Genomic DNA, 25442 nt, shown 5'->3' with positions numbered 1-25442 from the left:
CCGCGATTCGGTGCAAACCAATGCCGCGATCCTACACGACACGGCCAAGTAAGGGCGCGGCCTTGAAAGCCCGCGAGGATATTCACCAGGCACGAATTAATTCTGCTTGTATAGTTTGTGTTCATGGCTTGGAAGTACGCCTGAGGAACAACCGAGCCGCGTTTCGTCCGCTTCGCGTTGTTTCGGATCGCCCCGCTACGCGCATTACGACAGTGTGTATCGGCAAAGGTACCCGACATGCTGAAACAGATGCTGCGCTGTCAGCGCATAGCGGGCTCACCTGCTGGCCTCGCTCTCGAACCTGTTGCTGTTCCGCTGCTGGCACGCTTGAGCAGCCGTGTCGCCAGGCCAACTGGAGGCGCCCTCCGCAGCACACATGCAACTGATGAGCTGCAGCCGCAGAGGCGCGGCATCGCCTGCAGCGCGGCCAGCAGCGAGGACCAGGTGCGCGGCCCACGCAGCTCGTGGATCGGGTTTGCATGTTCTGCTGCTGCTAGGTGATAGAACAAGATCTCTTGCGCTAGGGCGCTGGCGCTGATGCATGGACAGCTCCGACATCGCCGTGCACCCTGTCCCTGTTAGTTGCCCACCTCGCTCCCCGACACCCGCCCACGCCCACAAACAACAACGAACGAACGACTACAGGAGGCTCCCGATGATGACGGCCAGCAGCGGCGTATCAAGCGCGATGCGCTGTTCGCTCGGCTCACGCAGCCGCACGACCCCGACAACGCACTGCTGCGCCTCTGGGAGGCGTGGGCGCGCGACGCGCGCTTCCTGAACGACCGCTTCGCCTTCTTCGACCCTGAATACACCCGCCAAGACAACGAGCACGAGAAGGAGGGCACGATGTACATGCGCAGAGTGGCCATACGCGACTACGCCTACGCCGTGCCCTCAGCCGAGGCTCTGGACGTGATTGCGCAGGAGTCGGGGGGCCGGGTGGTGGAGGTGGGTGCCGGCACCGGCTACTGGGCGTGGCTGCTGTCACGGCGCGGCGTGGACGTTGTGGCGGTGGACACAGGCGGGGAGATGTTCTTCCAGGACTCGCCGGCGGCACGCGAGGCTCTGCCCTTCATCATCGGAGCCAAGCGGTACTTCCCAGAAATGCAGGCGCGTGCACGTGTGCGTAGTGTGGGTGTGGGTGTGTGTGAGGGGGGTTACGAGGGCTGTGGGAAGTGAGGAGAGGACCGAGAGCGCGTGGGGGCATACATGCAACTGGGAAAGTGAATGGCATGCATATGGGAAGCTGGGAAAATACGTACGTAGTAGAAATGAACCTCAAACTCGCGAGTTCCTTCACCTATTCACCACTTCCAAACACTACCACCGCTGTGTGTATATGTCCCCCGCGCATGCCTGACACGCACAAGCAGTCGCGGCCACGCACCCACGCACGCACGCATGCGCGCACACGCACGCACACAGGAGTGCGACGGGCCCGAGTTCCTGGCCCGGCACGGCGGCTGCCCCGACCGCGCGCTGCTGATGTGCTGGGTGTCGTCGGCTGTGGGCGAGGCCAGCCTGGCTGCCTACCGCGGTGACACGGTGGTGGCTGTGGGGGAGACGGACATGGGCTGCACGTGGGAGCTGAACACGGAGGAGCACCCCGAGTGGCGGCAGGTGCGCTATGTGCCGCTGCCCCAGTGGCCCCGTATCCGCGACGACATGCGAGTGTACCGGCGCGTGCGGCCGGTGGATGGGGAGGAGGAGGGGAAGCGGGAGGGGGAGGAGGGAGAGGAGGGGGAGGGGGAGGAGGGGGAGGGGGGGGAGGGGGAGGAGGGAGAGGAGGGGGAGGGGGAGGGAGAGGAGGTGGGGGAGGCTAGCCACCAGGAGCCGCAGCAGAAGCGGCGGCGGCGGCCGTGGCGGCGGCTGCAGTGGCGACGAAGCGTGGAGCGTGTGGTTCCCTGAGTGCAGTGTAAATGTGTGAGGCGTGCTGCCCGTGTGCGTGCCTCATTCTGGCATGCGCTGGCTACCTGGGACAAAACGTTACGGGGCACAAGCTGCGTAAGCCAAGCAAACTGATTAGTTGCGGAGCTCATGGGGTCATGTTACCGGTATACTGGATCCTCTTGAGGGAGATACAGCTACTGATGTGATATGGGCTGAGGAAAGGTGTAGGCGAGAGCGCCGACAGTGTGCGAGCGTACGTGTCGTACACGCTTAGTTGTGTTGCTATTGCCTGTGGCGCCGAGGGTCGCTTATTTGCGCTGCCGATCCGTCAACTGGGTCCCCCCCATACACGTTCTGTACGGGGGATTGAGATTGAGCTCGGGGTTATGAAGTTACTGATTATACGGAAGTGGGGTGGGACTGGGGCGGGCATGATCGCGCAGGTGGCTAACGGTGTGCAAGTGAGGGTGCCGCAGCTCCGAACGACACGGACTGGGGGTTCCGGATGTAACGGATGTAACGAATGTTTACCGATTCTTACGGCTATCTGGGGTGATGGTGCGCTTGCAGGCAGGGATTGCAGATCGTACATATGGCTGAAGCAGCTTGACTGGGTTGGGCGCATACGCAACCTCCTAAAACAACTACGTAACCACGAATTGGTGGATGGACTTGCTCGATGGGCTTTTGACGCACATGGCAGCCTCGGTCGTCATCTTACACCGGCCACACGGATCCGCCGAATGGCCCACGGTCCCACGCCCAGTCCTCATAACCACAGCGGGGCGGTGGCAATGCACCCGAATGTGCGTGTACCCCACGCGTGTACCCCCTCCACCTTTATTTTCAGAGCGTGCTCACCACACCATGCAAGCTAGCCCTTTCGTGCAGCCCCGCTTCCCCCTCCGCTGCCTCGCAGCACAGCCAGCGCCGCGGCCAGCTCGGCCGCCCCACCGTGGGGCGTGCCTCTACCCGCCCCACGCGTTGAGGTTGCCGCGGCAGGCGCAACCACGGCTGTCCGCCACAGCAACCCGCTGTCACTGCGCCGACCCCCGTCAAGCTGGCTTATCCATGCCGCGGCCTCCGCGGCTGCCGCCGCTCCTTTTGCAGCCGTAGCCTCCTTGGCAGCTGCGTCACAGGCGCCAGCCGTGACGGCTTTCCCAGATGACGTGGCGGCACCTGCTGGAGGCTGCGGGGCTAGCGGCGGGCTGCTGCTGCATGAGCTTGCACTGGTCACAGCTGGGAAGCGAGCACCATCTGCCCCGGCTGCCGCCTGGGCCCGGTGCCCGAGCGCATCAGCGGCGCATAAAGGTGAAGCATGTGCCCTGGGTGCGCCTCTGTCAGACGGACTACAGGGCACAGAACCGCTGCCACCCGCCACACCGACACCACCTCCCGCGGCCGCACCACCGCTTCCCACGCTCCCGAGCATCCGCAAGGGAGACACGGGCGCGGGAAGGTGACTGCTGCCGCCAGTCACGGGGCTGCCAAGCTGCTGCGGCATCAGGTGCGGCGGCAGCCCTGGAGTGCTGAAGCTGTGGGCGCGGCTTGCCACGCCACTGCCCCCACCAGCACCGCCAGCACCGCCCGTCAACCCCAGAGCCGCCGCAAGCAGTGCTGCTGCAGGTGCGCCGCCGCCGCCGCCGCTAGGGTGCGGAGCGACCCCGGTTGACGAGTACCGGGCAACCGGTGATGCAGTCCCCGGCGTTCCAGTGTCCATCAGCCCTGCATTTGTCAGGCGTTGGCGCAAGGGGGAGTCGTGCACCCCCGAGGCGCTGACACGCAGTCGCGGCAGGCCGGCGGACGGAGAGCCAGGCGCAGTGGACGGGCCGTCGCCGCCGCCAAGGCTTCGTTTCCCAGGGGCCCCGTGCAGCTGCGCGTGATGTTGTTTGCTGCCTCCGAGGCTCTGGCTGCTAAAGGAAGTCTGTGGCACGTGGAGCCCGTGGTAAAGGAAGGCGTTGTCGAGGCCGCCGGCGGAGGCCGCAGCGTGCACTCGGGGCAGGTGCACGCCGGCCGCGCCCGGCCCCGCGCCCGCTGTCGAGTAGCGCATGCTGGGTGATGACGCCTGCGGAGGCCCCGGCACGAGATGCATGCTGCCCAGCACGCCGGGTGCGCCCGGCACGCCACTGCCGCTGAGGCGGCTGCGGTACTGCGTGTGCGGGCTGTGCGGGCTGCCGCCTATGCCCGCACTACTGCCCCGCGACCCTGCATGGGCCAGCGGCAGCTCCAGCCCGCCACCACCGCCTGCGGCACCCAGGGCGCCGCTAATGCTGCCGGCTCTCGCCACCAGCTGGCCACTAGGGCTGGGCTCACCACTGGCCGGCTCCGACTCGCCGCCGGAAGCAGTGCCCGACGTCAGGCCTCGGATCTTGGGCACCTGGGCCAAGCAGCGATAGGCGCGCCCAGGAAGCGACATGTTCCTGGTTAGCGGCTGCTGCACGAGGATGGCAGCTGCAGTTGGCCCTCACAAACTTAACAAGCATACGCACCTTTCATCATCATCATCTCGCCGCTTTGCGAAGAGGCATGCAGAAACGCGCAGCCAGGCATTCACCCACATGCTCATCCACCCTCCAAATCGCAAAGCCCGTACGCGCCCGCACCTTGAAGCCCATGCGCTCCAGCAGCAGCGACGGCCGCGCCAGCATCTGCTCTGGCGGCAGCACCTCGGGCGGCCGCACCACAGGGGCGCCGTCGTGCATGAGCGCGTCCACCGCCGCCTTGCGCTCCGCCGCGCGCCGACGCGTCACCGCGTAGGGGTCGCGGACCACCGGCGCCGCCGGCAGCCCCTCCACGGAGATCACCTGCGGCAGCTTGGCGTGCATGTCCTGCAACAGCACAGACGGAACATGGGGAGGAGCGGCGATGTAAGGCGTACGCCCCAGTTGCAGCAGTTGAGCCCTGCCTTGAGCACAACCCGGGGAAACCGTACACGTACTCGACCGTATTGGCTAATCCCGCACCAGGCGCACCTGCGCCTCCGCTCTCCGCCTCTCCAGCACCTCCAGATGCTGCGATGCCAGCTCCATCAGCAGCGGCCCGAGCACCGGCGCCAGCCGCACTATCGCCTCACGCGGCAGCACCAGCAGCCGCACCGCGCCCGCCGCCACAGCTGTGGCGGGGAAGCGGCCCTGCTGCACCTTCACAATCGTCGCCGCGCCCCCGGCGGAGCCGCCTGTGTTCTGTTGTGACGCTGCTGCTGCTGAGGACGACAGCGCTACGGTAGCCGCGGAGCCTTGCTGTGCCCGAGAGGCGTGTGCTGCACCAACGGCAGGCCCTGCATCCGTTCCTGGCGCCTCCGGCATAGAGATGGAGGCTGATCGCCGAAGAGTGGGAATGGCTTTGAGGGAGGCCGACTTCTGCAGAAGCGCCGCGGCCTCCGCTGCTGACCTGCCCGAGGTCCGCCCCAGGCTGGGCGGATGCGGCACCAGGGAGGGACTGCCGGGCGCAGCACCTGACAAGGACACTGTGGCCACCGGCCCGCTTCCGGCGCCGCCGTCTGCCGTGCGGCTGGTGCCACTGCTGCTTGCACCAGTCCCAGTCCGCCCAAGAAGGAGTGGCGACGCTGGGCCTGGGGGCCGGGCGCCTGTCATGCTGGCCCCGCGAATGCCGGCTGGCGGCAGCCCCTTGGGGGGAGATGGCAGCAGCTTCGGCAGGCTGCCAGAGCCCCCGGCGCCACTACCCGTTGTCCCGGCCCCAGCACCGGCCGGGTGCCCCAGCAGCCCTGCCCCGAACACGCCGCCGGCATTGACCGTCATTATGGACGGCAGGTTCTTCAGTGCGGCGGCCACCTGCATGTGCAAAGGGAACAAGACATCAGCAGTACTACATGGGAAACACTTGGGAGGCGTGGACAGAACGTAACCCAAAGCGTTGTGCGCACCTGCGATGCCGAGGCACCCACGGTTGAGCCCCCCAGCACGGCCACAGCAGCCGTCACCGCAGCCGTGGCTGCCGCCGCTGCGCTGCTGCCGCCTGGGACCACTGCCGCTTCGCCTTCACGCCCACGCGCAAACAGGGGGCTCAGCTCACTGCCAATCACCGGGTCCGCAAGCAGCGACGACAGGACAGCAGACGGCCCAGCACCGCTAGAAGCACTGCTGCTGACGGCAGCCAGCGCAAAGGCCGAGGCCGGCGGTTGCGCTGCAGCGGCTGCCTGCTCATGTTGCTGCTGCTGTGCGGCGCTATCTGGGTCATCCAACAGCCGTAGTTCACCCTCCTGCATGCCACCGAGCCGTGCAGCAAACGACCAATGTTGTAAGGAAGCTATGCTCGGCAGTACATCCACAATCAGGACACCAGGCCTTGCAAACCCTAGCAGCCGGCACGCAGGCGACCGCCTCTTCCCACCCGCGCATTGCTTCCAAGCGCTGTGACGGCGTCGATCACACACACACACACACACACACACACACACACACACACACACACACACACACACACACACACACACACTGCACACACGCACACACACCTGCACAAGGTACAGCGCGTCAATAGGTGCGCCCTGCCGCGCCACCAGCGCCCCGGCCGCCAGCCGTGCGGGCGCCGCCGCCAGCGCCAGGGCCGACAGCTCCGCGGGTTTCAGGCAGCCGCCCCGCAGCGCCTCACCCAGCCCGCCCCAGGCCCCCGGCCGCAGCAGAGCGGCCGTGCGGGCGGCCACCAGCGCCGACCTCGCGGCGCCGTAGCCACGACGCAGGGCGGCGACGGGGATCACCAGAACTAGTGCGGGCGTGGCGCCTGTCACCAGGCTGGACCTGCGCAGCGGGCGCCGGCCCTTGGCCCCCGTGATGGCGGCCAATGACAGCTCACACAGCGACGCGCCCACGCCCTCGCTGCCCACCACCGGCCCAAAGCGCTCCGTCAGCCGCCGCTGGGCCTCCTCCGCCGGGACCTGCATCACGGACCGCATGGACCAGCCGGTGGCGGCACCCGGCAGCTAGCACCAGATGTAAGGAATGGTGTGGAGCGTTCCATATGGAGGGATACATATGCGTACAAGGTGTGGTACCCCACACCTGACACATAACGCTTGCCTGTGCTTTCCCGCCGCCGGCGCCCACCGCGTGCAGCCCCACAACAGCGTCCACAGCGTCCTCGTCGCCTGCCTCCATCTCGCCCGCAGTCGTGGCTGCGGCGTCATCGCCATCGTCCACCTCCTCCAACTCCTCCAGCTCCTCGCCCACAGCCGCCTCGCCCCAACCCTCGCCATCGGCCCCGGTCGCTGCCACCGCTGCACCTGCGCCGCCAGGTGTCGTGCTGGCAGCAGCCCCGGAGGCCAGACCGGCATCAGACAGCCCGCTGGCGGCGCCGCCAGCGCTAAGTCGTGCTGCCGGCGCCGCGCCGCTGCCCCCAGAGCAGGGCACTGCGCCAGCGCTGCATGCAGGGCCAGCTCCGACAGCTGCTCGCGCTGCTGGTTCGCGTGAGCCGGCCTGCCCCAGGGGCCGCAGGCTCCGCACCTAGCCGTGGCGTGGCGTGGCGCCCAGTACGGCACGGGCGTGAGGGCGGGACAGCTTGAGCATGGTCGGACTGCCTGCAATGTGCCTGACTGCCAGTTTGCCCGCCCCACGGACACGTGGAACGATTACACATCAATGCCCATGTACCTCGGACAGGGCACGCGCGCCCTGCCACACCCACCTGCAGGCTGCCAGCCAGCAGCACGGCCTGGGAGGTGTGGGCGCCATTCACGGTGTAGAGCGGCGTGAAGGGTTGCAGCGGCCGCAGCATGCAGCCGCGCGCCGCCTCCAGGAGCATTACATGCGGCATGGCGGACAGGGACGTGCCCTGTTGGATCAAGCAAGGCACAGGCGAAGCGGGGGTTGACTTGCAGCTATCCTGCATGTGAACAAGTGCATCAGTGCACCGAAATATATGACGGAGCCGTGCCCGAGTTAAGCGACGGCCCAGTGCCCACGCAGCGTCGTGGTCTCACCGTGAAGCACGCCAACAGCAGAGCCAGCCGCTCCTGCCGCAGCAGCTCGTAGGGCCCCTCCGCGTCCGCTGCTCCCGCCCCCGCTGCTCCCGCCCCCGCTGCTGCCGCCGCCGCCGCCGCCTCATCCACCTCCACAACTGACGCCAGCTCCACCTCCGTGTCCCACTTGACGCAGCCCCGCCCTGCTGCCGGACCGCCGCCGGTCCCACCCTGCGCCGCTGGCTGCTGCGCCGCCTCGCTCTTGCCGCCGCTGCCGCCAGCGCGCTGCTGCGGCGCCGCAGCGGCATGCTGCCTCAGCAAGGTGCACAGCAGCGTGGCGCGCAGGGCGGCCCACTTGGCTGCGGGCGGCCCTCCCGCCGCCGCGCGCGTGCACACGTCCGCCCAGGAGCTGTACCCCAGCACCGCCAGCTCCGCGCCTGCAGGGCCCGCGGTGACGCCGGCGGCGGCGCGGTGGTCGTCCGACAGCAGCGGCTCCAGGCCGCACACGTCACCGGCGTGGAGCACGCGGTATTCGGCGCGGCCTCGGGGGTTGGTGGGATGTGGTACGGCGACATCGCACGTGCCGGACAGCACAATGTGGCTGCGTGTCAAATCAGAGGCAAGGGACGGGTGAACTTGAAAGGGTAGGGCGCACGGGCTTGTAAGGACCTATAAAGTGCGCTTGTGCCGTACTCACAGTCCGCTCACGACCTCGCCGCGCTGAATCAGAAGCTCCCCACTGCCCACGTTGGCGTGGCCTGCAACCGAAGGCGAGATGCGAGCTTCACGCTTGCTGTCCCACGCACAGGATTCCAGCCGGCAACCCCGACGTGGAGGACACCTCGACCCACGACACCTACCAAGAACGCCGCTGATCAGTTGCAGCGACACATCGTCCCAGTCTGCAAAGAACGGCTGCGAGGGTGCGGGTCGGGTGACGTCGGAAGTTGTTGATACACACGCGGCGGGAGGCTGCAACATCCATTATACAGCCCCCGTACCCGAGCCCCACTCCCAGCTCAGTGCGCCCTACGTTATGCGACAGAGCCGCTTTGATAACAGCTACGTCAGCCGAACTCCGCAGTGCTGGCCTACGACCGTGGAAAATGGCATGGCAGTCCACAGGCACTCGTGACCGATAATTAATAGCTTAAGATGTTGTCAGGCAATCAAATTTGCAGAGACTACTTAAGGGGCAGGCATCGCGCGTTGCGTGCTGTTAGCGGGAAGTGGGGAACTCCACAATTACACGCCCTGCAAGCCGGACGCCTTACTACAAATGCCAGTAAAACCAACCTGATTCGCAGACAGACTCCAACATTGGTCGGGGCCTCAACCGCTGCTGCGTTAGACATTCAAGACGCCCGCGTTACCACTGGGCCCCGTCCGCAGTTCCAAGCTTTGTTTCCATTATCACTGTAAACATGTCAAAGTCATGCAGCTGCTTGTAAGTATGCGACAATCTCTCGGGCACCAATGAAGTGACCTGAAATGTCAAATGTGTCGCAGTTCCCAGCTGCAAAACTGGCTTTTCGGCATGGAGAACCTTGTACCGTGTATTCTTATCTATGTGTTATACACTTTATACTCGGCTTACATATATGTATTATATCCACATGCCACTATGAGAGAGTACACACGGACCAGCCTCGTACCGCGGGACCTCGCGGGACGGCGCACTACAGACTGGAAGGCTGTGCTATCCACGTGCCAAGACAGACTGCGCACCTCGTCCTCGTACCGCGGCGCTACTGATCGGCAGGTTTGCACCCCGTGCAACCACCGCCGCACGGCGCGTGGAAGCTGAGAGCAATGCGCTCCTGGCGCTGCTCCTTGCTGTAAACGCTGCTGTACATGCCGTGGCAGCACGCCGCGCAGAGCCGCACGCGCCCTGACTTCCAGAGCCAGCGGCTACGCTGTTCCTGCGTCACGGCTGCATGTTGCCACACAGGCGCTCGGCCCGCCGCCTACGCGCACTTGGCCGTGTGGGGAGGCCGGGCGGCCAGCCACGGCGTGGCCCGGGCGCTGCGACTTACGGCTGGCTGAGTGCTGTGTACGCATGGCATGTAGTGTAGCTTGGCACAGGGGGAGTGGCGGACACGGCGCAGGGCACCAACCGCACTTGAGGGGCCCTCACTGCACCACAGCAGGCACGCGGTGGCAAGCACCCTCCAGGGCCCAAACGTCTGCACGGTAGCTTACCCGCAACCCAGCACCCCGCTCTCTTGACCACTGCTGACATACACATACACACACATGCATGCCCCTGCGTGTCGCAACCGTCAACAGGCATGCTCCTTGCCATACTACGCCATACTCCGGGCCGGGGTGTGAGCGCAAGGAGGTAGGCATGCAAGGAGGGTGTCAAGATGCACGTGTAAGCGCTCTCAAAACAGGCTGCCAGTACCGCGCTTCTGCCGCAAGTGGGCCGAGACCTGTCTATTGCCGTGTTACATGGACCGCCAGACCCGGTAGGCCCCGGTCTAGGCCGCCAGCACACCCGCAAGCCTGGCTGGGCGCCGGTGTGGGTGCCACCACAGGCCCCGCGCTCCGGGCTCCTGCATGCCATGCGCTGCCTGGTGCAATCCTCCTGGCGGCTTCTTCACATACGCGGTGAGCGCGGTTGTAGGCCCATACAAGGAGTAAAGATGAGTCCCCAGGTCAAAATAACAAGTGCCAACCTGGAACACAAACCCGATCAACCGCAAAGCCTTCGTCGAAACCATCTAGCTGCATCCCGTATCTCTGCAACCAGCTGCCTAGTCCATTTCAGTCCGCTGTTGCTACCGTATTCCTCGTTCCTGCATTCTCAACACCTTATGTACAAACCAATCCTAAAAGACGGGGGATTAACTGGAAAGAATACATGTTGCAAAAGCTGGCGCTTGCCATACTTCCAAACACAGCCTCTCGATGATGCAAGCGTGTGTACGCGCGCGGTGCACCCAGTGTCGTACGCATTGTGTCGTCTAGCAATCCAAACGCCTTTCGAAGCCTTTGCTGGGCGTATAAAACGTACAAACATAATGACCCAGTCGCCGAAAACTCCAGAACGCACAAAATGGTGGCCGAAATGTTAGCCACTGCACAGGGAGACGCAGGCCCCGTTAAGCTGCAGTGCCATGAAGGATACGTGCCAGACGTGGTGGGGTTAGTTTCCATGCTCTCAAGGTTGGACTGTAGGAATCTGCTCACGTGCGCCTTATCCCTCTTTGACGTTCACTTAAGATGGTGCGAGACGCAGTGGGCCCCACAGCAGGAGCACAATGTGGTCATGTCATGTGCTGCAAGCAGTGCACAGCTACCGTATGTCCGACGCATCATCACAAGCGACCATAGTGTCGATTTGCTGCCAAGAAGCCATGCCGATGCCGACAAACTAGACTTGATACTCCTCAAACACAGAAACAATGCACGGTATGCAGTAGCTGATAAATTACTCATCAAGCTGCACCACGACTTCGCCCAAGCCCAGACCACGCTCCTGCTGCGCCCTATTCAGCGCTTTCTTGTCGCCGCCCTGCTCGGCGTGCCCCGAGGCCGCAGCGGTGCTTGCTCCCGCAGCAGTGCTGCTAGTGGAGCCGCTGCGCCGGTGCCCCATACCACCAGACAACGCCGCCAGCACGGCACCCAGACCACCAGCCGGCGCACCCTCCTCGGCGCCTGCAGCAGGGCCGCCTGCGCGGGGGCTGTTGTCCCCGGCGGCAGCGCTTGACCCTGCATCAGGTGCACCCGTGCGATCAGTCTCTGAGATGGCGTCCTTCTCCTGCGGCAGCGGCTCCGCCGCTACCTGCATCGCCGCGTCCGGAGCCTGGTCGGGGGCTGCCCGCACTGCAGCAGCGGCGCTCGCTAAGATGGCAACAGTGGCGGTGGCGGCGGCGTCGCTTGCAGCCCCCAACGACTTGGGCACTTCGGCAGTCTCCGGCAGGCTGCCGCTGCGCTGCGGGCTGCGCTCGAGGGCAGACGGTGAAGCTGCGCCCTGCGGCTGCGGCTGCTCACTCTTCACGGGGGCGACATTTTCCTTTGGCTGGTGCGCCTGCGTCGCGACGATCGCCTCCACGTACTGGATGATCTGCGTAAAGAGACAAACCAGGAGACAGCCGGCCGGTCACGATTTTATGCCGGAGACATTCATACAGAGTACCCTCATGTATGAAAGGCGACACCCGCGTTAGGCAAGCTGCATCATCATGGCTGCGACACCTAGGTAACGCCAACTCACCACCTCCATCATCCAGCTGCGGCCGCGCCAGCCGCGCATCCAGCCCAGGTGTCCGCCGCGCTCGGTGACGGCCAGGATGACCTGCGAGGCGGAAGAGCAAGGCAACGCGTGAAACCCAAGAGCAAAACGTTCACTCCTCACGTAGTGATGCTCCAACGCGCCAACGACAAACACAGTCGTGGGGCACACGTGTCATATCATTGTGCCACAATGCTACCACGCTCGCGCAAGTGCAGTGCATTGTTGTCCAGCCGGCTCACGTTGGGGTTGGTGCTGGCGGCCTCCTCCGCGTGCCGCAGCAGCTTGGGGTCAATGATCGGGTCGTCCTTGGCCGACATGCACAGCAGCGGCGTGGCCACCGTCTGCAGGCACGGGCGGACGCAGGCGCAGCACCATTCAGCACGGAGCGGCGCGGGGTCGCTCAGCAAGTCTGGCCGTGCAAGGGTATCACACACCGTACTGCCCGGCCGTGCAGGGCGCGACACGCCAGCCACACCCGTGGGAACCCGCCAGCGACATCAGCCGTACCTTGAGCGCGTCCTTGCAGTTGTTGTGCTCGTAGTAGGTGTCGATGTCGTCGTGGCCGTAGATGGGCAGCATCAGCGCCCGCTCAAAGTCGCGGATGGTATTGCAGGACAGCACCTCGTCAAAGTCCACCTGCGTGGCGCGCACAGCGGCGCCGGCTCGTTGACGAGTGAAGGGCGCAGGGCACTGCACGGGGTCAAGTGCCACATGACCCCAGAACATTGAATGCAACTACGCCAGCCAAGTCCACAGCTAAGGGGCAACCCCCTGTCCCGCGGCGAGCTCACCAGCACGCCGTGTGCGGCGCAGATGGCGTGCACCTCGGGCAGCTTGCGCCGCAGCAGCTTGTGTAGCGAGGCGGTGATGACGCGGTCCGCCAGCGCGCGGCTGGACACCAGATGGCGCGTGCCTGGGGCACAGCGGAGCGGCGGGCAGGGCTTGGGCAGTGGGCGCGTGCTGTGTTAGCCATGGCGCCCTGCCTACTGCACCCACGCGGCATGTCAGCATGTGGTAGCCTGAGCCCCCTATCTGATCTGCTGTGGCGGGTGGCTCACCCTCCACGATGTCGTAGCCGTTGCACACGCTGACCGCGCCCGTCAGCGGGTTCTTGTTGGGGTCGGGGCCCACCTCGCCCACGAACTTCACCAGCACGTTGGTGCCCATGGAGAAGCCCACCTGCGGCCGGGACAAGTCGGCACGGCACAAGTCGGCAGGGTCAAGCATAGAACCGTCATGGCCCAGAGCTGCAGTAGCCAAATGCAATTGCGAGAGTCAAGGGCGGACCCGCCGCGACCACCTGCGCCGCTAACCCGCTGCCGAGTCAGCCCAGCCCCCAGCCCAACCCCTGCAGCGACCCACAGCGACCAGCGGCGCCTCCGGGAGCACGGCGTGGATGTGCTGCAGCACCGCCTGGAAGTCCTCCGTGTCGGCGTGCTGCGGGAACGCCTTGCGCGTGGCCTTGAGCACCTCCGGGTCCAGCTGGACCCGCTGCGGCGTGGCCCTGCCGCTGCCGCCGCCGATGCAACCGGCCACGCCCGCCGCCATGGATGTTGCCAGCGAGGTGGGTGTGCCGGGAGGCTGCTGGTTGTGGTGGTGCTGCTGCGATGCGGGCGGCTGAGCGCCGCTGCTGCCGCCGCCGGCGCGCTGCAGGGCCATGGCAAGGTTGAGGTTGAAATTCTTCGGAAGGCAGTGCGCCAGTGAGTCCAGGGACGAGGCGCTGCCGCCTGCGCCGCGCAGCAGCGCGCTGTTGGTGGTCACCGTGGCGGTGTCGGCGGCGGTGACGGTGGCCGCAGTGGCCGTGCCGGCGACTGGCGTGTTGGTGCCGTCGGTGCCGTCGCCTAGTGCCGGTGTGCTGATGGCTGCTGCGGAGCCGTCGCCGTGGCCGCTGGCGCTCCTGCGCTGGCTGTCCGCCTCCGTTGCCTCCGCAATCGGCCCCGGTCCTTGGCGCTGGCCCTTGCCAGCGTCGGTGACGGCGGCATTGCCGGCGGATGGCCCCGCGTACAACGGCGACTGCTGGGGGCGAACGAGCGTGTGCTTCAGGATGTGTGCAAGGTGGTTCAATATAAATGTAGGCAATGATTGGGTGCATTAGCGGTGTCATGCGGGTCAAGTATCGCAGATGTCCGCAATGCCTGCAGGAACCCCGGCCGCGCGACCCACATGAAAGGTGTTGCCGTCGGCACTGCCGGCGGCTTTCGTAGTCTCATCTGCACCGCCACCGCTTGGCGCCACAGCTCCCACAGGGAGCAGCGAGCTGTCGCCGTGGCCGCGCCGCACATACATCACGCTGCATGGTGGGAATGGACATATCAGTGCAAGATGTCAGCTATGAGGTTGCACGACAGCGCAGGGAGCATAAATGCAGGATACATGGGTAGCTTCTGGTACGGTACACCCCTCCCCCGGAACCCGCCCTACAGAACAAAGCGCCACGCACACGTTTACACACCTGCGCCAGCCACGCTTTAGACACTCCTCAGCCAGCATGATTGGCCGCACGCTGTGCTCATCGCCGCCTGCATCAAGGCGCAGTGCAGCGGACAGGGCAGGACTCAGCACCACTGGTAGGTGCTTATACGGCGAAGGTTTAACAGCCCCGATGCCCCCCCCCAGCTCTGCCAGCGTCTCACCGATACCGTGCAGCGAGATGACGCAGGGCGCGTCAGGCTTGATGCCTGGGCCCTCAAACCAGAGAAGAATGACTTGGACTCCATCGCTCATTGTCACAAGCTCCTTGCGCGGAACCGGTCGTGCTCCGAGGTGGATTACTGAGAAAAAGGTTTGCGCGTTAGGTCCACTCGCCCATGGCGTTGGCGAATAGCCTTTCAGCACGCCTCGAGTGCGCTCGACCAACTCGCGATTTCGCTCCGTATCCACGTAGAGAAGTTGCGGTATTTCACGACGCCGCACGAACGGCCATGTGAGCAGTCCCCAAAACAGCTCAAGAAGCGCTAGGAGAAACATCCTGAGGATGGCCAGGAATTGCCATCCTGGAACCGATGGCTTCCGATGTGCGCTTGTCATTCGTTGTCACAGTATGGTGTCACAAAGCGCGAGGAGTCACAGCGGCAGGAGCGCTAGCTAGCCCGGCTTGGTCACGGCCACAGATAAGTTACCCCCGGGGCTCACGGGTGACGCTAGAAGCGCTAAATAATAATAACTATGCGTGTGAATGCATCTTTGACACAGGGCCAGTTTCCCATGACTGGCCAACTAACACTCGCCCAGTCGCATGCAGCAAATTTGCCATGCCCGAATCCGGATTCCCGAACACCTCGGCAACTGCTCAAAACTGCTGAAATCTGCGCCGTCCCCCTCTCCGCCGCCGCCGTCCTTTTCTCCTGCACGCCAGCAGCTGTCACGCAGACTACATCGCATGCGGCGGCACTTAACAGCTGGCCCTGCGCCTGGTCGTGGCGCCCTTGATGCTGCAGCTACTGCAACAGCTACTGCCCCTGCGTCCCGACGTCCTACGCAGCTCCCAAGACACCACGTCGCTTGTCGCAGCTTCATGTCTCCATGATCCACCCTGCAGCCCCCATCTGGCCCTTTGCCTAGCCTGGCTTTGCGGGTGCCTACACGCTGTACGGCGGCATGTTCCAGCCCCGCCACGGCACCGACCAGTCGGGGTGCCAGCCCGCAGCCTGGTGGTGCAGCGGCGGCGGCATGTAGGTCCAGGGGTCCACAGACGCCAGGGGCGCGGTCGCGGCCAGGTCCAACGGCATAACCGCCGGCTCGCCGGCCCGGTACCTGCACGCACGCATGGCGTGCGGGCCCAAGCAGCACGTCTGGTGAGGCCAACCAGCCAACGAGTGTGGCAGCTGGAACAGCAAGTACAGCAAGCGAGCGGGCAGCCACGGCGGGCAGGGCAGGGCAGGACACCAGGCACTCACTCAACCTACGCATCCTGCGGGTCAGCAGCCCTGGACACTCGCCTTCTTGCGCAGCGGGCGTGGAAGCGCAGCAGCAGCGGCGGCACACTGGCCAGCAGCAGCACGCCCTGCGCCACGCCACCCTGTGCCAGCAGTGCCGCACCGCTGACCGCGCCGAACAGCGCCAGCACGCCCACCAGCCGACTGAACAACAGCGCCCACATGCTGCCGCCGCCCTCGTACCTGGATGGGTGCAGATGGAAGGGTTGAAGGAGCGAGGGCTTTGGCAGGGAGTCAGGGACTAGGTGCGGGCATGGGGTGCTGTGCGGTGGGCAGGCGGCGTGCAGGCACGAGTTTCATTCGCCACAGGCAGGACCGCGCGTGGCACGTGAGCAGCAGTGGCCGCCGGGCGTCAAAGCTATGGGTGACTCACTGGCGCACGTGCACGCCCAGGAAGGCCTGCCGCCAGAAGAGCCAGGCGGCGGCGAAGAACGCCAGCGCGGCGGGCAGCAGCAGCGGAGCCGCCAGCATGAAGCCGCCCGCGATCACGAACACCAGCAGCAACATGCCCACCTGTGTGTGTAGGGGTGGTGGTGAGAGGAGGCTGGTCACAGGGGCGGTGGGTCTTGCACGAAGGATCAGTGCATGGGGCGTGGCAGACAGCAGGGTGAAAGGATACGTTTTAGCGGTGAGTCCAGTGATGAGGTGGGTCTGCAGTTTGCACTCACGCACGCACGCACGCACGCACGCACCTCGTAGCCGTATCGGGGCGACACGGGCGCTGTCATGATGGCGGCATCGCGCTCCGGCGGCGGCGCGGCGCAGGTGCCGCGGGCCCAGGCGCTCGGCCGCACGTAGCGCCGCAGCAGGTACAGCCGCACCCCCACATGCGGGATGAGCAGCCGCTACAGCGATGGAGTTGGGTGCGTGCGTGGCACGTGCACAAGGTGAGCAGTGACGAGGATTGAGGACAAGCCACAGGGGGGCACATGTGTGTCCAAGTGCGTGGTGACCCCCTGCAATGCCGCACAGATGGCACCTACCAAGCAGTGTCTTGCCCCGGAACCCATCCCCCGTGTGCCCCCGCCGCCACCACCCGCCCTCGTGGCCACTTACCAGCGGCTGCGCCACCAGGGTGCGGAAGGCCAGGTAGGACAGGAAGAAGTTGGAGGAGGCGGGCAGCGCGGAGCCCAGAAGCGACAGCGCGGCGGAGGGGCCCGTGGACAGCGCCGTGCGCAGCGTCTGCGCGGTGTGCGGAGTCAGCCGGCATGTGCGAATGCGTGTGGGCTCATGAGGCTACCTACCAGCATGTATGGCTTGCAGCGCGCCCGATGCATGAGCGTGACCCATCCACCCATGTCGCAACAGGATTTGGTAAAGTTCAGCCGGCCTGCCCCGCCTGAGCTCATCTGCCTATGTACACATCACTCCACCTAAACCCACATTCCTCCGCCCCCGCCTCCTTACCAGCATGAGAGCGCTGCCCGCCACGCCCCCAACAAACACGTTAACCACATCGTACAGGAACAGCGCCGCCGCCACACACCGGTCGCAGCCCGACAGAGAGTGAGACATCCCGCCCGCCTGCGCGGCAGGGGATTGTGTTGGAGCGGCTATGAGGGTCGGGCATGGCCAGCAGCCGTGTGGATTGCAGGGCGCGGAACTCACATGGAGCTGCAACAGCTACTGCACCCTGAAGACAGGCGGCCGCAGGACTGGGCCACTCAGCAGCCCCACCCCGTCACGCATGCCACACGGCCGGGCGCACCTGCACCAGCAGCCACAGCGCCACTGGCAGCACCATGCCCTGCCACAGGCTGACCAGCAGCGCCGGACCCGCGCCCATTGCCAGCCGCTGCAGCAGCCGCGCCACGAAGCTCCTCTGCGAGCAGTACCACGGCCACGCCCCTGCTGCTCCACCCCCCGCGCCCCCACCATGCCCGCCGCCTGGCACGCCGCCTGCGCCCTCAAGTCGTCCGGGGTCGTGACCAGGGCCGGATCCCGCGGGGCACAGCAGGCTGTTGAGCTGCTGCAGGCCGCCGGCAAAGATGCCCACCGGCACCAGCAGCAGCAGGCCCAGCGCCAGCGGCCGCACCAGCAGCACGCGGCGCAGCCAGCGCTGCCGCGGCCGCAACCACAGCGCCGACCAGTTGACCTCGTCCGGCCCGGGCGCGGGGCTCACCTGATGGATGGTGGGCGGCAGCGGGCGTGGGGGGCCATAATGGAACACAGAAAGCAGCAGATAGGGAGTATGCGGGGGCAGTGGGAGACGGGTGGGTTGTGGCACACGTCACAGGGCAGGCGGCATCCCAGGGATGACATCTGGGGGCACACGTACGCACCCTAAAATAGGAGCTGTGACGCAGGCGGCCCCACAGGTAGCGCGCATGGTAGCACTGGCGAGCGTCTTCCTGCTCCATATCCCCGCCAGCTGCGCCCGTGCCCATCGCGGCCTCCTCTTTCCACAGGCCCTGCTCCTCCTGCTCCTCCGCCTGCCCCTCCTCCTCCTCCTGCTCCTCCTCTCGCTCCGGGTGTATGGCGCACTGCGCTGCCATGGCCGCGGCCCGCTGGCTGCGGAAGAACACCAGCCAGCTGCCCGTGCCGGCGGCGTGCGAGAAGGCGGCGTGCCGCGCCGCCTGCACCTGTGGCGTGAGGTAGGGGTTGGTGACCAAGTCAATGTACACACCAACACGTAAGCTGCCATACAGGAACAATGCTGCGGATGGACATGCTAGCGCCGAGGCATCACCTGTGACACGCAATGACATCCATCCAGTAGCGACACGCACGCCCACCTGCTCACGCAGCTCCCGGACGCAGTCCCGGTGGTGGCGAATCAGGTCAACGCGTGGGCCCGGGCCGCGTAGCGACACCCAGCGCCCCAGTCGGCCCTCCGGCCGCTGCCCCGACATCCGCAGCTGCTCCCGAGCCGCGTCGTACAATGCCACTTGCTCGTCCAACCGCCGAAGCAATTGGTCAACCTCCTTGTGCCGTATAACCGGTACGGCACGGTCAAAGTCGTCCGGGAAGAGCCGGGCGAAGGTGGCGGACACGACGCAGTATGCCGGGCTGGCGCGCAGCGCCGCCACCGCACCCGCGGCCACCGCCTCGCGCACAAACGCCCAGCGCTCCGCTGCCGACGGGTCAGGAGAAGCCCGGTTTGTTGCAGCAGCGCCTCCCTTGCCGGAGGCAGGGGCGTGGGTTGGTGCCGGGAGTACTGCCGCTGATGCTTGGCTGTCAGCTGCTGGCTTGCCGCTGTTGCTGAGCGCTGGCGGCATCACAGACCGCTGGCTGCTGCCACCGCCGCGGCGGGCCCCAGCGGGGGCAATGGCTTCAGCGGTGTCGCCCACCTCGCAGCCAGGCCCTGTCACCACTCCAGCGGCTGCTACGGTGCTGCTAGTCGGCAACACGAAACCACTGGGAACCATGGCCAGCTTCGAGTGTAGGTCGGACGCTCCCAGTCCGGCCATGCCCCTCGTGCCACTGAAGCCGCGGCAGGATGTAGGCGCAGCAGGCGCACTGGCACGGCCACCTGCAGCGGTACTGCTAGCGCCCTCATGCTGGTCATCTGCCTCGGCAGCAGCCACAGCCGCCAACATGTCCGGCAGCGCCTGCTCGCTCAGGGACCGCTGGTGACGCCGCTGCCAACGAGCTCCGCCAGCGGCTGCAGCCGACATGGCTTGTGCCACGCCACTGGGGATGGTGCTTGCAAGGGAGCGGCGGCGGCTGTCTGTGCCGCCGCGATCAAGTGGCGCCATCAACCTGGTCACTGGCGTTGGGTACCGAACGCCGCCGGCTGGCATAGCTGCCGCAGCCTGCTGCTGCTGACCCGCTGCCGCCAGGGCCGCCAGTAGCAGCGCGCGCTGTATAGCTGACTGGGGTGGACCGCCGTCATCAGCCGCCGCAGCGCCGCCGTTAGGATCAGCTGCCGCTGTCCGGGCCTCGGCCGTCGCCATCAAGGATGCAAGCAGTAGTGTTGAGCCGTCGGACACGCAGCGGCGGTGGCGGCCTCGACCCGGTGGTCCGACAGAGCCGGCAGCGGCACTGCCGCCCGCGCCAACAGCTGCTGCTACTGCTGCTGCTGCCGGGATTCCCCACCGACCCAGGAGCACTGCGCTGGGCGCAGCAGCATGCGCGCGCGACGACGGGTCGTGCATCCAGCTGCTGCCGCCTGCAAGGGAGGCCGACAGGGACGCCAGGTGCGCGCCGGCTACCGCTCCCGCTGCCGCTCCTGCTGCCGCTCCTGCTGCGGCACTCCGGTTTTCGGGGCCGGGACTGGACCAGTGGAACCAACGTGGCCAGGTAAGGCGGGGCGCCATCAGCCGCCACCACGAGGCTACGTGCCACAGGTCGGACGCCACCCGCCGCAGCAGCGATGCTGCCGCTGGCGGCGCCGCCGGCGAGTGAGTCGCGCCACCAATGCCGGTGCCCACGCCTGCCTTAGTCGCGGCTCCAAGCGAACCGGCGAGTGCGCCGCTGCCTTCTTCTATACCGTCACCTCCTGCTGTACTGCTGCGCACGTGCGGCTCATCAAGCGGGTACGGTCCGTACACCGGCTGCCGTACGTCCGTGACCAGTACGGCGTAGTGCTGTGCCAGCACGCTCACGTGCACGCCGTCGTGCTGCCGTACGGCGTTCACGGTCTTGCGGTGGCCCACACTGGGCCGGTGCAGGTCCAGGTCCGCCACACCCGAGGGCAACAGCTGCCGCCGCAGGAACGCTTCAACCGGAGGAGCCGGAGCCAGCGGTGGCGGCTGTTGTTCTTGGTCTGTGGTAGCAGCTGACAAGGGTGCCGGTGAGGACGCGGAGGCCACTACAGCTACCTTTGCGCTGCGGCCGCTGCCGAAACCAGCGTTGCCGGCTTCGTCCGGGAAATCATCATCGGCGCTGCCACAGACGGCCGCGCGGGTGCCTGCGGCTGCTATCGCCGCGGCGGCTGGGCGCGAGGCCATCCGCAGCCTGGGCAGCCGCATGTGGCCTTCCTCTGCAGGCGCCGCTGCCGCCGCCATGGGCGCCGTGCTGGGCTGCACGGTGGGCGACAGCAGCGGCCGTTGCGTCCACCAGCGCGGCATGCCCATGGCAGCCGCCCCTGCGATGTTGCAACAGGGCGCACAGTCACAGGAGCTGCTCAGATTGTTGTCTTACGTTCCAGATCATCGTGTATCCGAGTCGCAAGGAAGTGAGCACTTACCCAATGACGAGCTCAGGCTTGACCCATCGGGATCCACATCTGAGCGACTGCCGGCTCCGCCATTTGCTGCTGCACCTGCTGCTGCATCCACCACCCCGCGGGCGGCTGCTGGTACCTCCCCGTCGGAGACCACTAGCACGCCGCCCGCATCAGGTACACCCCCAGCCGTAGCAGCCCTGGGCGCGATCGGTGTGATCTCGCTGAAGGACGAGGACAGCATGCGCCGACCACCCACTCCACCAACAGCAGTTGTGATGCTGCCCCCGTCGTGATCCACAGACAGCAGCGCTCGCCTGCTGCTGCTGGTGCCCTCCAGTTGGCGAGCCCGGGCATCGCCGCCACAGCCACCGCCAGGCTTCTGAGCCCGCTGCGGCTTCCTATGCAACAGAGCCACTGCGCCGCGGGGAGCGGGCAAAGCGGTGTCCTGGTTGACCGTGTCTGCTGCAGCCCCCGGGCCAGCACTCTCGGTGTCGCCAGCGGCAGTAGCAGGCCACCGCAACATGGTCGCGGCAAGGCTGCGGCCCCAGCGGGCCAGACTACTGCTTGCCGCCAGCCCTCTGCCTCCCCGTCCAGCAACAGCACCGCCACCGCATGGCGACCGTGAAGCATCCAGCACTATGGTGACCCATGGCTGGTCCGCATGCAGGTCACCGCCTCCGGGCCCCGGCTGCTGTGGCGGTGGTCCGGGACTTGCAGCGGGAGCAGCAGCTCCCGTAGTAGTCAAGGAGGCTGCAGACGTGTCCGCATCGGTACCGGCGGTGCTTGTGCCGGTGCCTGCGGGCAGGAGCGCCTGCCGCAGGCTCCTGGCGGTCGCCTCGGCATGCCAGCGGTCGCCACGTTCCCCGTGCTGCTGGGGGGCAGTGCTGCTGCTGCCGACCAGTGCCGCTGCCGGTGTCCTGACCAGGCATGCGGCGCGCTCGGTTGCCTCGCCAAGCGGGTGCTGGTGGGTGGATGCGGCGTGGAAAAGGTCTGTGGCAAGGGTTGGCTGGGTAGCATGCTTTGCACGCACCACGGAGCCGTTTGTCGCTTGCCGCTGCTGCCGGGATGGGGGAGGTGAGACAGGCAGGTGCGCTGAGAGGGCGGCGGCGGGTGGTCGGTTTGGCCTAGCCATTGCCGACATAGCCGGCTGCCATTCCTCGTTTCGCTGCTCCTGCTGCTGGCCGCTTGGTGCAGCTTCTGCCATGCACGCCGCAAGAACGGCTGTCGCGGCGGCAGCGCCAGTGGCCGTCGCGAAGGCACTGAGTGAGGGCGCTGCCGTCGTGGATCCGACGGCTCGCGTGCCACGCCCTTGGTGGACCACCGGTTTGGATCCGGCGGCTGCAGCAGCTGCTACCATCGTCGTCTGCCTGCTGGGTCTGGCGGCTGCAGCACCTGATGCAGATGTCGCATGCGGTCCGCTCAGGCCTGGTTGGTGGCACACCTCTACCCGGGCGCCGGCGCCAGCGTCGGCAGAGGATTGCGGCATGCGGGGCGGCCGCCGGCTGCCTACCGCTGGTGCTGGTGCTGGTGCTGGTGCTGGTGCTGGTGCTGGTGCTGGTGCTGGTGCTGGTGCTGGTGCTGGTGCTGGTGCTGGTGCTGGTGCTGGTGCTGGTGCTCCTGGCGGCCCAGCCGCGGCCATCAACGCCCGCGGCGTTAACCTGTTTAGTTTGGGGCAACCAGCCATACGTGAACTGGGTCAGATGAATCTGACAAGGAAAGACCATGTGCTGCTGGTTCCCAAGCTACCCAGTGCTGAGTATGCCCGTCTGCGCGCTGACTCACCTGTAGGGCTGGTTGTTGGCGGACGGCGGGTTGGCTGTGCCAGCGTGCAGGTAGGCCGGCGGTGGAAGCGACTTCACCGCATCCAGAGAGCGCAGCGGCGCCCCCAGTCCCAGGGACGCGTGTCGCGCGAGCAGAAAACTGCTGCCTGCGCCGCTCAGGAGCAGGCGGGGCGTGCCCGCTGCCACCGCCCCCGGCCCTGCCCCGGCCCCTGCCCCAGCCCCAGTGGTAGTGGACAACCTGCCCCCGCGCAGGGCTCCCAGCTGCAGGGGCGGCACGCGCAACGAGGCCAGGGATGACGCAGCACTCAACGCGGCTGGCGGCATGGGTGCGGGCCCAATGACTGCCCCAGCCTCCGCACAGGGCCCCAGAGTTTGTGGGATAGGACCGGCCACAGCAGGTGCAACCACCGCCGAGGTAGTGGCGCTGGCCCCAGCTGCCGCCTCGGCGCTAGGGGCCGCGGCGGCACAGGGAGCGGCAGGCACCGGCGCCAGTGGCAGCTCCACTGGCAGCATGTTGCGAATCAGCGGGGGCAACAACCACAGCATGCCGCCCATGGGGTTGCCCGACCTGCGGCCACTGTTGCTGCTGCTCCGCCAGATGGCGGCGGCGGCGCTGCTGCCGTACAGCCAGTGGTAGTGGCTGCTGCTGCGGCGGGCGCGGCTGCCCGCCTTGGGGCTGCCGCCACCAGCACCCATTGACGCAGCTACGGCCGCGGCTGGTGACGCCACCCCCAGCATGGCCACCGGCTGTGCGTACAGCTCCCTCCACACATTGAAGCCGTCACCTGCACGCCATCACGTGTGGCGCACGTGTCATCGCCTTGCAGCTGCAAGCCTCCCCACCAGGCCGTTGATAGCACGGCCGCATTCCCACACACTCATCACTGTACTCTGCTTGCATGCACGCGCTGCAGGAGCCCGCTCACCTCGGCGCAGGTAGTGGGTGCGGATGATTGCGAACTGGCGGTAGTGCCAGGCCAGCAGCCACATGCCCCACAGCACGTACACGTAGGCCAGGACAAAGTGTGCCCTGTGCACGGGAACGAAGCATGGCGAAGCTAGGCGAGGCGAGCGATGAGCAAAACGACGCGTACCCTCTAACTCCAAACGGGTCGCATGCATGCATGCAACCTATTCGGGACCGTTAGCGCGCATTCCTGGCAGTGCTTTACTACTCTCGTGCTACTACTTACCACATCCAGCGGGAGCCGTACGGCATGTTTGCAAGTGTGAGGGACCCCAGCACGCCGCCGTCATCTGTCCATGCCCTGCTGGCGCCCTCCACGCCGCGGGTCTCCGTGCCGCCGGCACCAGGCGTGCCAAGCGGCGGGCCCGCGCGCACAGCCGCGTGCCGCCGGGCCCCGCCTCCAGTCAGCCGGTGCAGCGGCAGCACTGCACGGAAGTATGCATTTCACGACCGGGCATGACAACAGGTGCCACGCACACACGGGCAACACAGACATACGTTCCGGCTCTCGGCATGCACTGCGCGTTTCCGGGGCACCAGGCGCCAGGCGATTGCATCTTCTATGGCCGGTACGGCAGCCCGCGGCATGTAGCGCCCGCGCGCTAGCTGGCGCACACGACGGTGTCACTCACACAGCGCCAGTCCCAGCACGCAGGGCGGCGCGAACAACTGCATGCCTATGCTGCAGGCCTTGACCAGCACCAGCGCGTCCAGCCCGCAGCCCTGCAGCAGCTCCAGGTCACTGGCGGCGGCGGCACGCAGCGCCCAGTCGCTGGGTGGGCGTGCGGGTGGCGGGCAGCATGGGGGAGGGCTCAATTGGTTTGAGGCTTTAAGGTGGCGCAGCAGGTACGTGCTTCAGGCGCGTCGAGAGCAGCACTCACAAGTAGGAGCGGAGGCCGTGTGTCGCTAGCGGCCGCGGCTTGTTGGTGACAGCCGGACAGGTCTGCGGACAGCCACAGGCAGGGGAGGCCGTGGCGACACGGGTATGGCGGGGGAAGGCAGGCTTGGGCAGCGGCGCGTAGCGGCTGGACCCTCCATCTTCTGCAGCGCCACTACCCTAGCGCACCTCACGATAGCGATACAAGTGGCAGCGGCGCTGCAGGCAGCAGAATGCCGCGACCAGCAGCAGCCCCAGCGCCAGATCCGTCCACAGCCTGTGAGCCAATGCAACGGTAGCGAGTTGGTGGCAACCTGAGTTGCAACTTGCGGGCCCAGGCACTGCTCTGACAGCAATCGCCGCGCCCTGCCGCGCGGGTCATGACCTTCCGCGCCTTACCCAGCAAGCACATTGTTCTCAGAGACCGTATTGCTGCTGCCGCCGCCCAGCACGTCGGCTGCGGACGCACCCATCGCCGCGCCGCTGCAAAAGCAGAGCGCGCTTATGCTGCTTTGTGCGCAATGGCACTAACGAGTGCGGTTACTGCGTTACACCACCATCGCGCGTGACGACCAGACGTGTGCAGTAAAAGTCAGTGTGGCGCGGCGTTGGCTCGCTCTCGCTTATTTAGCGGTCCGCTGCGCTGTTTATTCCCCACAAATGCAGCAGTGTCGTGGCCCTCGAAGTGCTGCTGTCTGTCGAACGGGCAGGAAGCTCGGGAA

General features: G+C 66.3%; 4 protein-coding genes across 4 annotated transcripts; 1 reads left to right on the top strand and 3 right to left on the bottom strand.

Moving 5' to 3' along the window:
* Nucleotides 1-34: 34 nt before the first annotated feature.
* Nucleotides 35-2425, top strand: CHLRE_12g532300v5 (uncharacterized protein). Its single transcript, XM_043068584.1, has 3 exons — nt 35-444; nt 646-1113; nt 1429-2425. Exons 1-3 carry the CDS (start codon nt 250-252, stop codon nt 1909-1911), a joined length of 1146 nt encoding a protein of 381 aa, XP_042918679.1. The 5' UTR covers nt 35-249; the 3' UTR covers nt 1912-2425.
* A 173-nt stretch (nt 2426-2598) lies between these two features.
* CHLRE_12g532250v5 (uncharacterized protein) lies at nt 2599-9374 on the bottom strand. The gene is made up of 12 exons (XM_043068583.1): nt 9104-9374; nt 8841-8898; nt 8697-8722; nt 8505-8565; nt 7829-8408; nt 7534-7680; nt 6930-7352; nt 6368-6787; nt 5777-6112; nt 4866-5684; nt 4497-4721; nt 2599-4270 (listed from the first exon to the last, which is right to left on the bottom strand). The coding sequence occupies exons 3-12, from the start codon at nt 8698-8700 to the stop codon at nt 2768-2770; spliced, it is 4518 nt and encodes a 1505-aa protein (XP_042918678.1). The 5' UTR covers nt 8701-8722; nt 8841-8898; nt 9104-9374; the 3' UTR covers nt 2599-2767.
* An 871-nt stretch (nt 9375-10245) lies between these two features.
* Nucleotides 10246-15205, bottom strand: CHLRE_12g532200v5 (uncharacterized protein). Its single transcript, XM_043068582.1, has 10 exons — nt 14684-15205; nt 14503-14569; nt 14214-14340; nt 13413-14063; nt 13109-13229; nt 12842-12963; nt 12558-12686; nt 12290-12391; nt 12030-12110; nt 10246-11879 (listed from the first exon to the last, which is right to left on the bottom strand). Exons 2-10 carry the CDS (start codon nt 14538-14540, stop codon nt 11244-11246), a joined length of 2007 nt encoding a protein of 668 aa, XP_042918677.1. The 5' UTR covers nt 14541-14569; nt 14684-15205; the 3' UTR covers nt 10246-11243.
* A 47-nt stretch (nt 15206-15252) lies between these two features.
* Nucleotides 15253-25414, bottom strand: CHLRE_12g532151v5 (uncharacterized protein). The gene is made up of 19 exons (XM_043068581.1): nt 25120-25414; nt 24910-24997; nt 24725-24786; nt 24476-24615; nt 24070-24268; nt 23803-23906; nt 22878-23661; nt 22606-22712; nt 21117-22487; nt 19179-21014; nt 18721-19058; nt 18268-18567; nt 17694-18107; nt 17393-17509; nt 17042-17167; nt 16678-16830; nt 16359-16498; nt 15989-16168; nt 15253-15803 (listed from the first exon to the last, which is right to left on the bottom strand). The coding sequence occupies exons 4-19, from the start codon at nt 24516-24518 to the stop codon at nt 15629-15631; spliced, it is 6387 nt and encodes a 2128-aa protein (XP_042918676.1). The 5' UTR covers nt 24519-24615; nt 24725-24786; nt 24910-24997; nt 25120-25414; the 3' UTR covers nt 15253-15628.
* Nucleotides 25415-25442: the final 28 nt, after the last annotated feature.

This window comes from Chlamydomonas reinhardtii, chromosome 12, assembly GCF_000002595.2.
Source record: "Chlamydomonas reinhardtii strain CC-503 cw92 mt+ chromosome 12, whole genome shotgun sequence".
Taxonomy (NCBI): domain Eukaryota; kingdom Viridiplantae; phylum Chlorophyta; class Chlorophyceae; order Chlamydomonadales; family Chlamydomonadaceae; genus Chlamydomonas; species Chlamydomonas reinhardtii.
This window is presented reverse-complemented; position numbering and strand designations above follow the sequence as displayed.

What these genes read in the sequence shown, in the direction of transcription:
- CHLRE_12g532300v5 (XM_043068584.1), top strand. Translation starts at nt 250, where the DNA reads ATGCTGCGCTGTCAGCGCATAGCGGGCTCACCTGCTGGCCTCGCTCTC. An exon ending in CGGCCAGCAGCGAGGACCAG is followed by an intron (nt 445 to 645) that starts GTGCGCGGCCCA and finishes GAACGACTACAG; the next exon opens with GAGGCTCCCGATGATGACGG. An exon ending in GGTACTTCCCAGAAATGCAG is followed by an intron (nt 1,114 to 1,428) that starts GCGCGTGCACGT and finishes GCACGCACACAG; the next exon opens with GAGTGCGACGGGCCCGAGTT.
- CHLRE_12g532250v5 (XM_043068583.1), bottom strand. An exon ending in TGCTGTTGGCGTGCTTCACG is followed by an intron (nt 7,681 to 7,828) that starts GTGAGACCACGA and finishes TTGATCCAACAG; the next exon opens with GGCACGTCCCTGTCCGCCAT. An exon ending in TGGAGCGCATGGGCTTCAAG is followed by an intron (nt 4,271 to 4,496) that starts GTGCGGGCGCGT and finishes TGCTTGGCCCAG; the next exon opens with GTGCCCAAGATCCGAGGCCT.
- CHLRE_12g532200v5 (XM_043068582.1), bottom strand. Translation starts at nt 14,540, where the DNA reads ATGCTGGCTGAGGAGTGTCTAAAGCGTGGCTGGCGCAG. An exon ending in CGGAGGCGCCGCTGGTCGCT is followed by an intron (nt 13,230 to 13,412) that starts GTGGGTCGCTGC and finishes TCCCGGCCGCAG; the next exon opens with GTGGGCTTCTCCATGGGCAC. An exon ending in CGGCTACGACATCGTGGAGG is followed by an intron (nt 12,964 to 13,108) that starts GTGAGCCACCCG and finishes GCTGTGCCCCAG; the next exon opens with GCACGCGCCATCTGGTGTCC.
- CHLRE_12g532151v5 (XM_043068581.1), bottom strand. Translation starts at nt 24,518, where the DNA reads ATGCAGTTGTTCGCGCCGCCCTGCGTGCTGGGACTGGCGCTGT. An exon ending in CGCTGTGGCTGCTGGTGCAG is followed by an intron (nt 17,510 to 17,693) that starts GTGCGCCCGGCC and finishes CCTGCCGCGCAG; the next exon opens with GCGGGCGGGATGTCTCACTC. An exon ending in CGGGCAGCGCTCTCATGCTG is followed by an intron (nt 17,168 to 17,392) that starts GTAAGGAGGCGG and finishes CACACCGCGCAG; the next exon opens with ACGCTGCGCACGGCGCTGTC.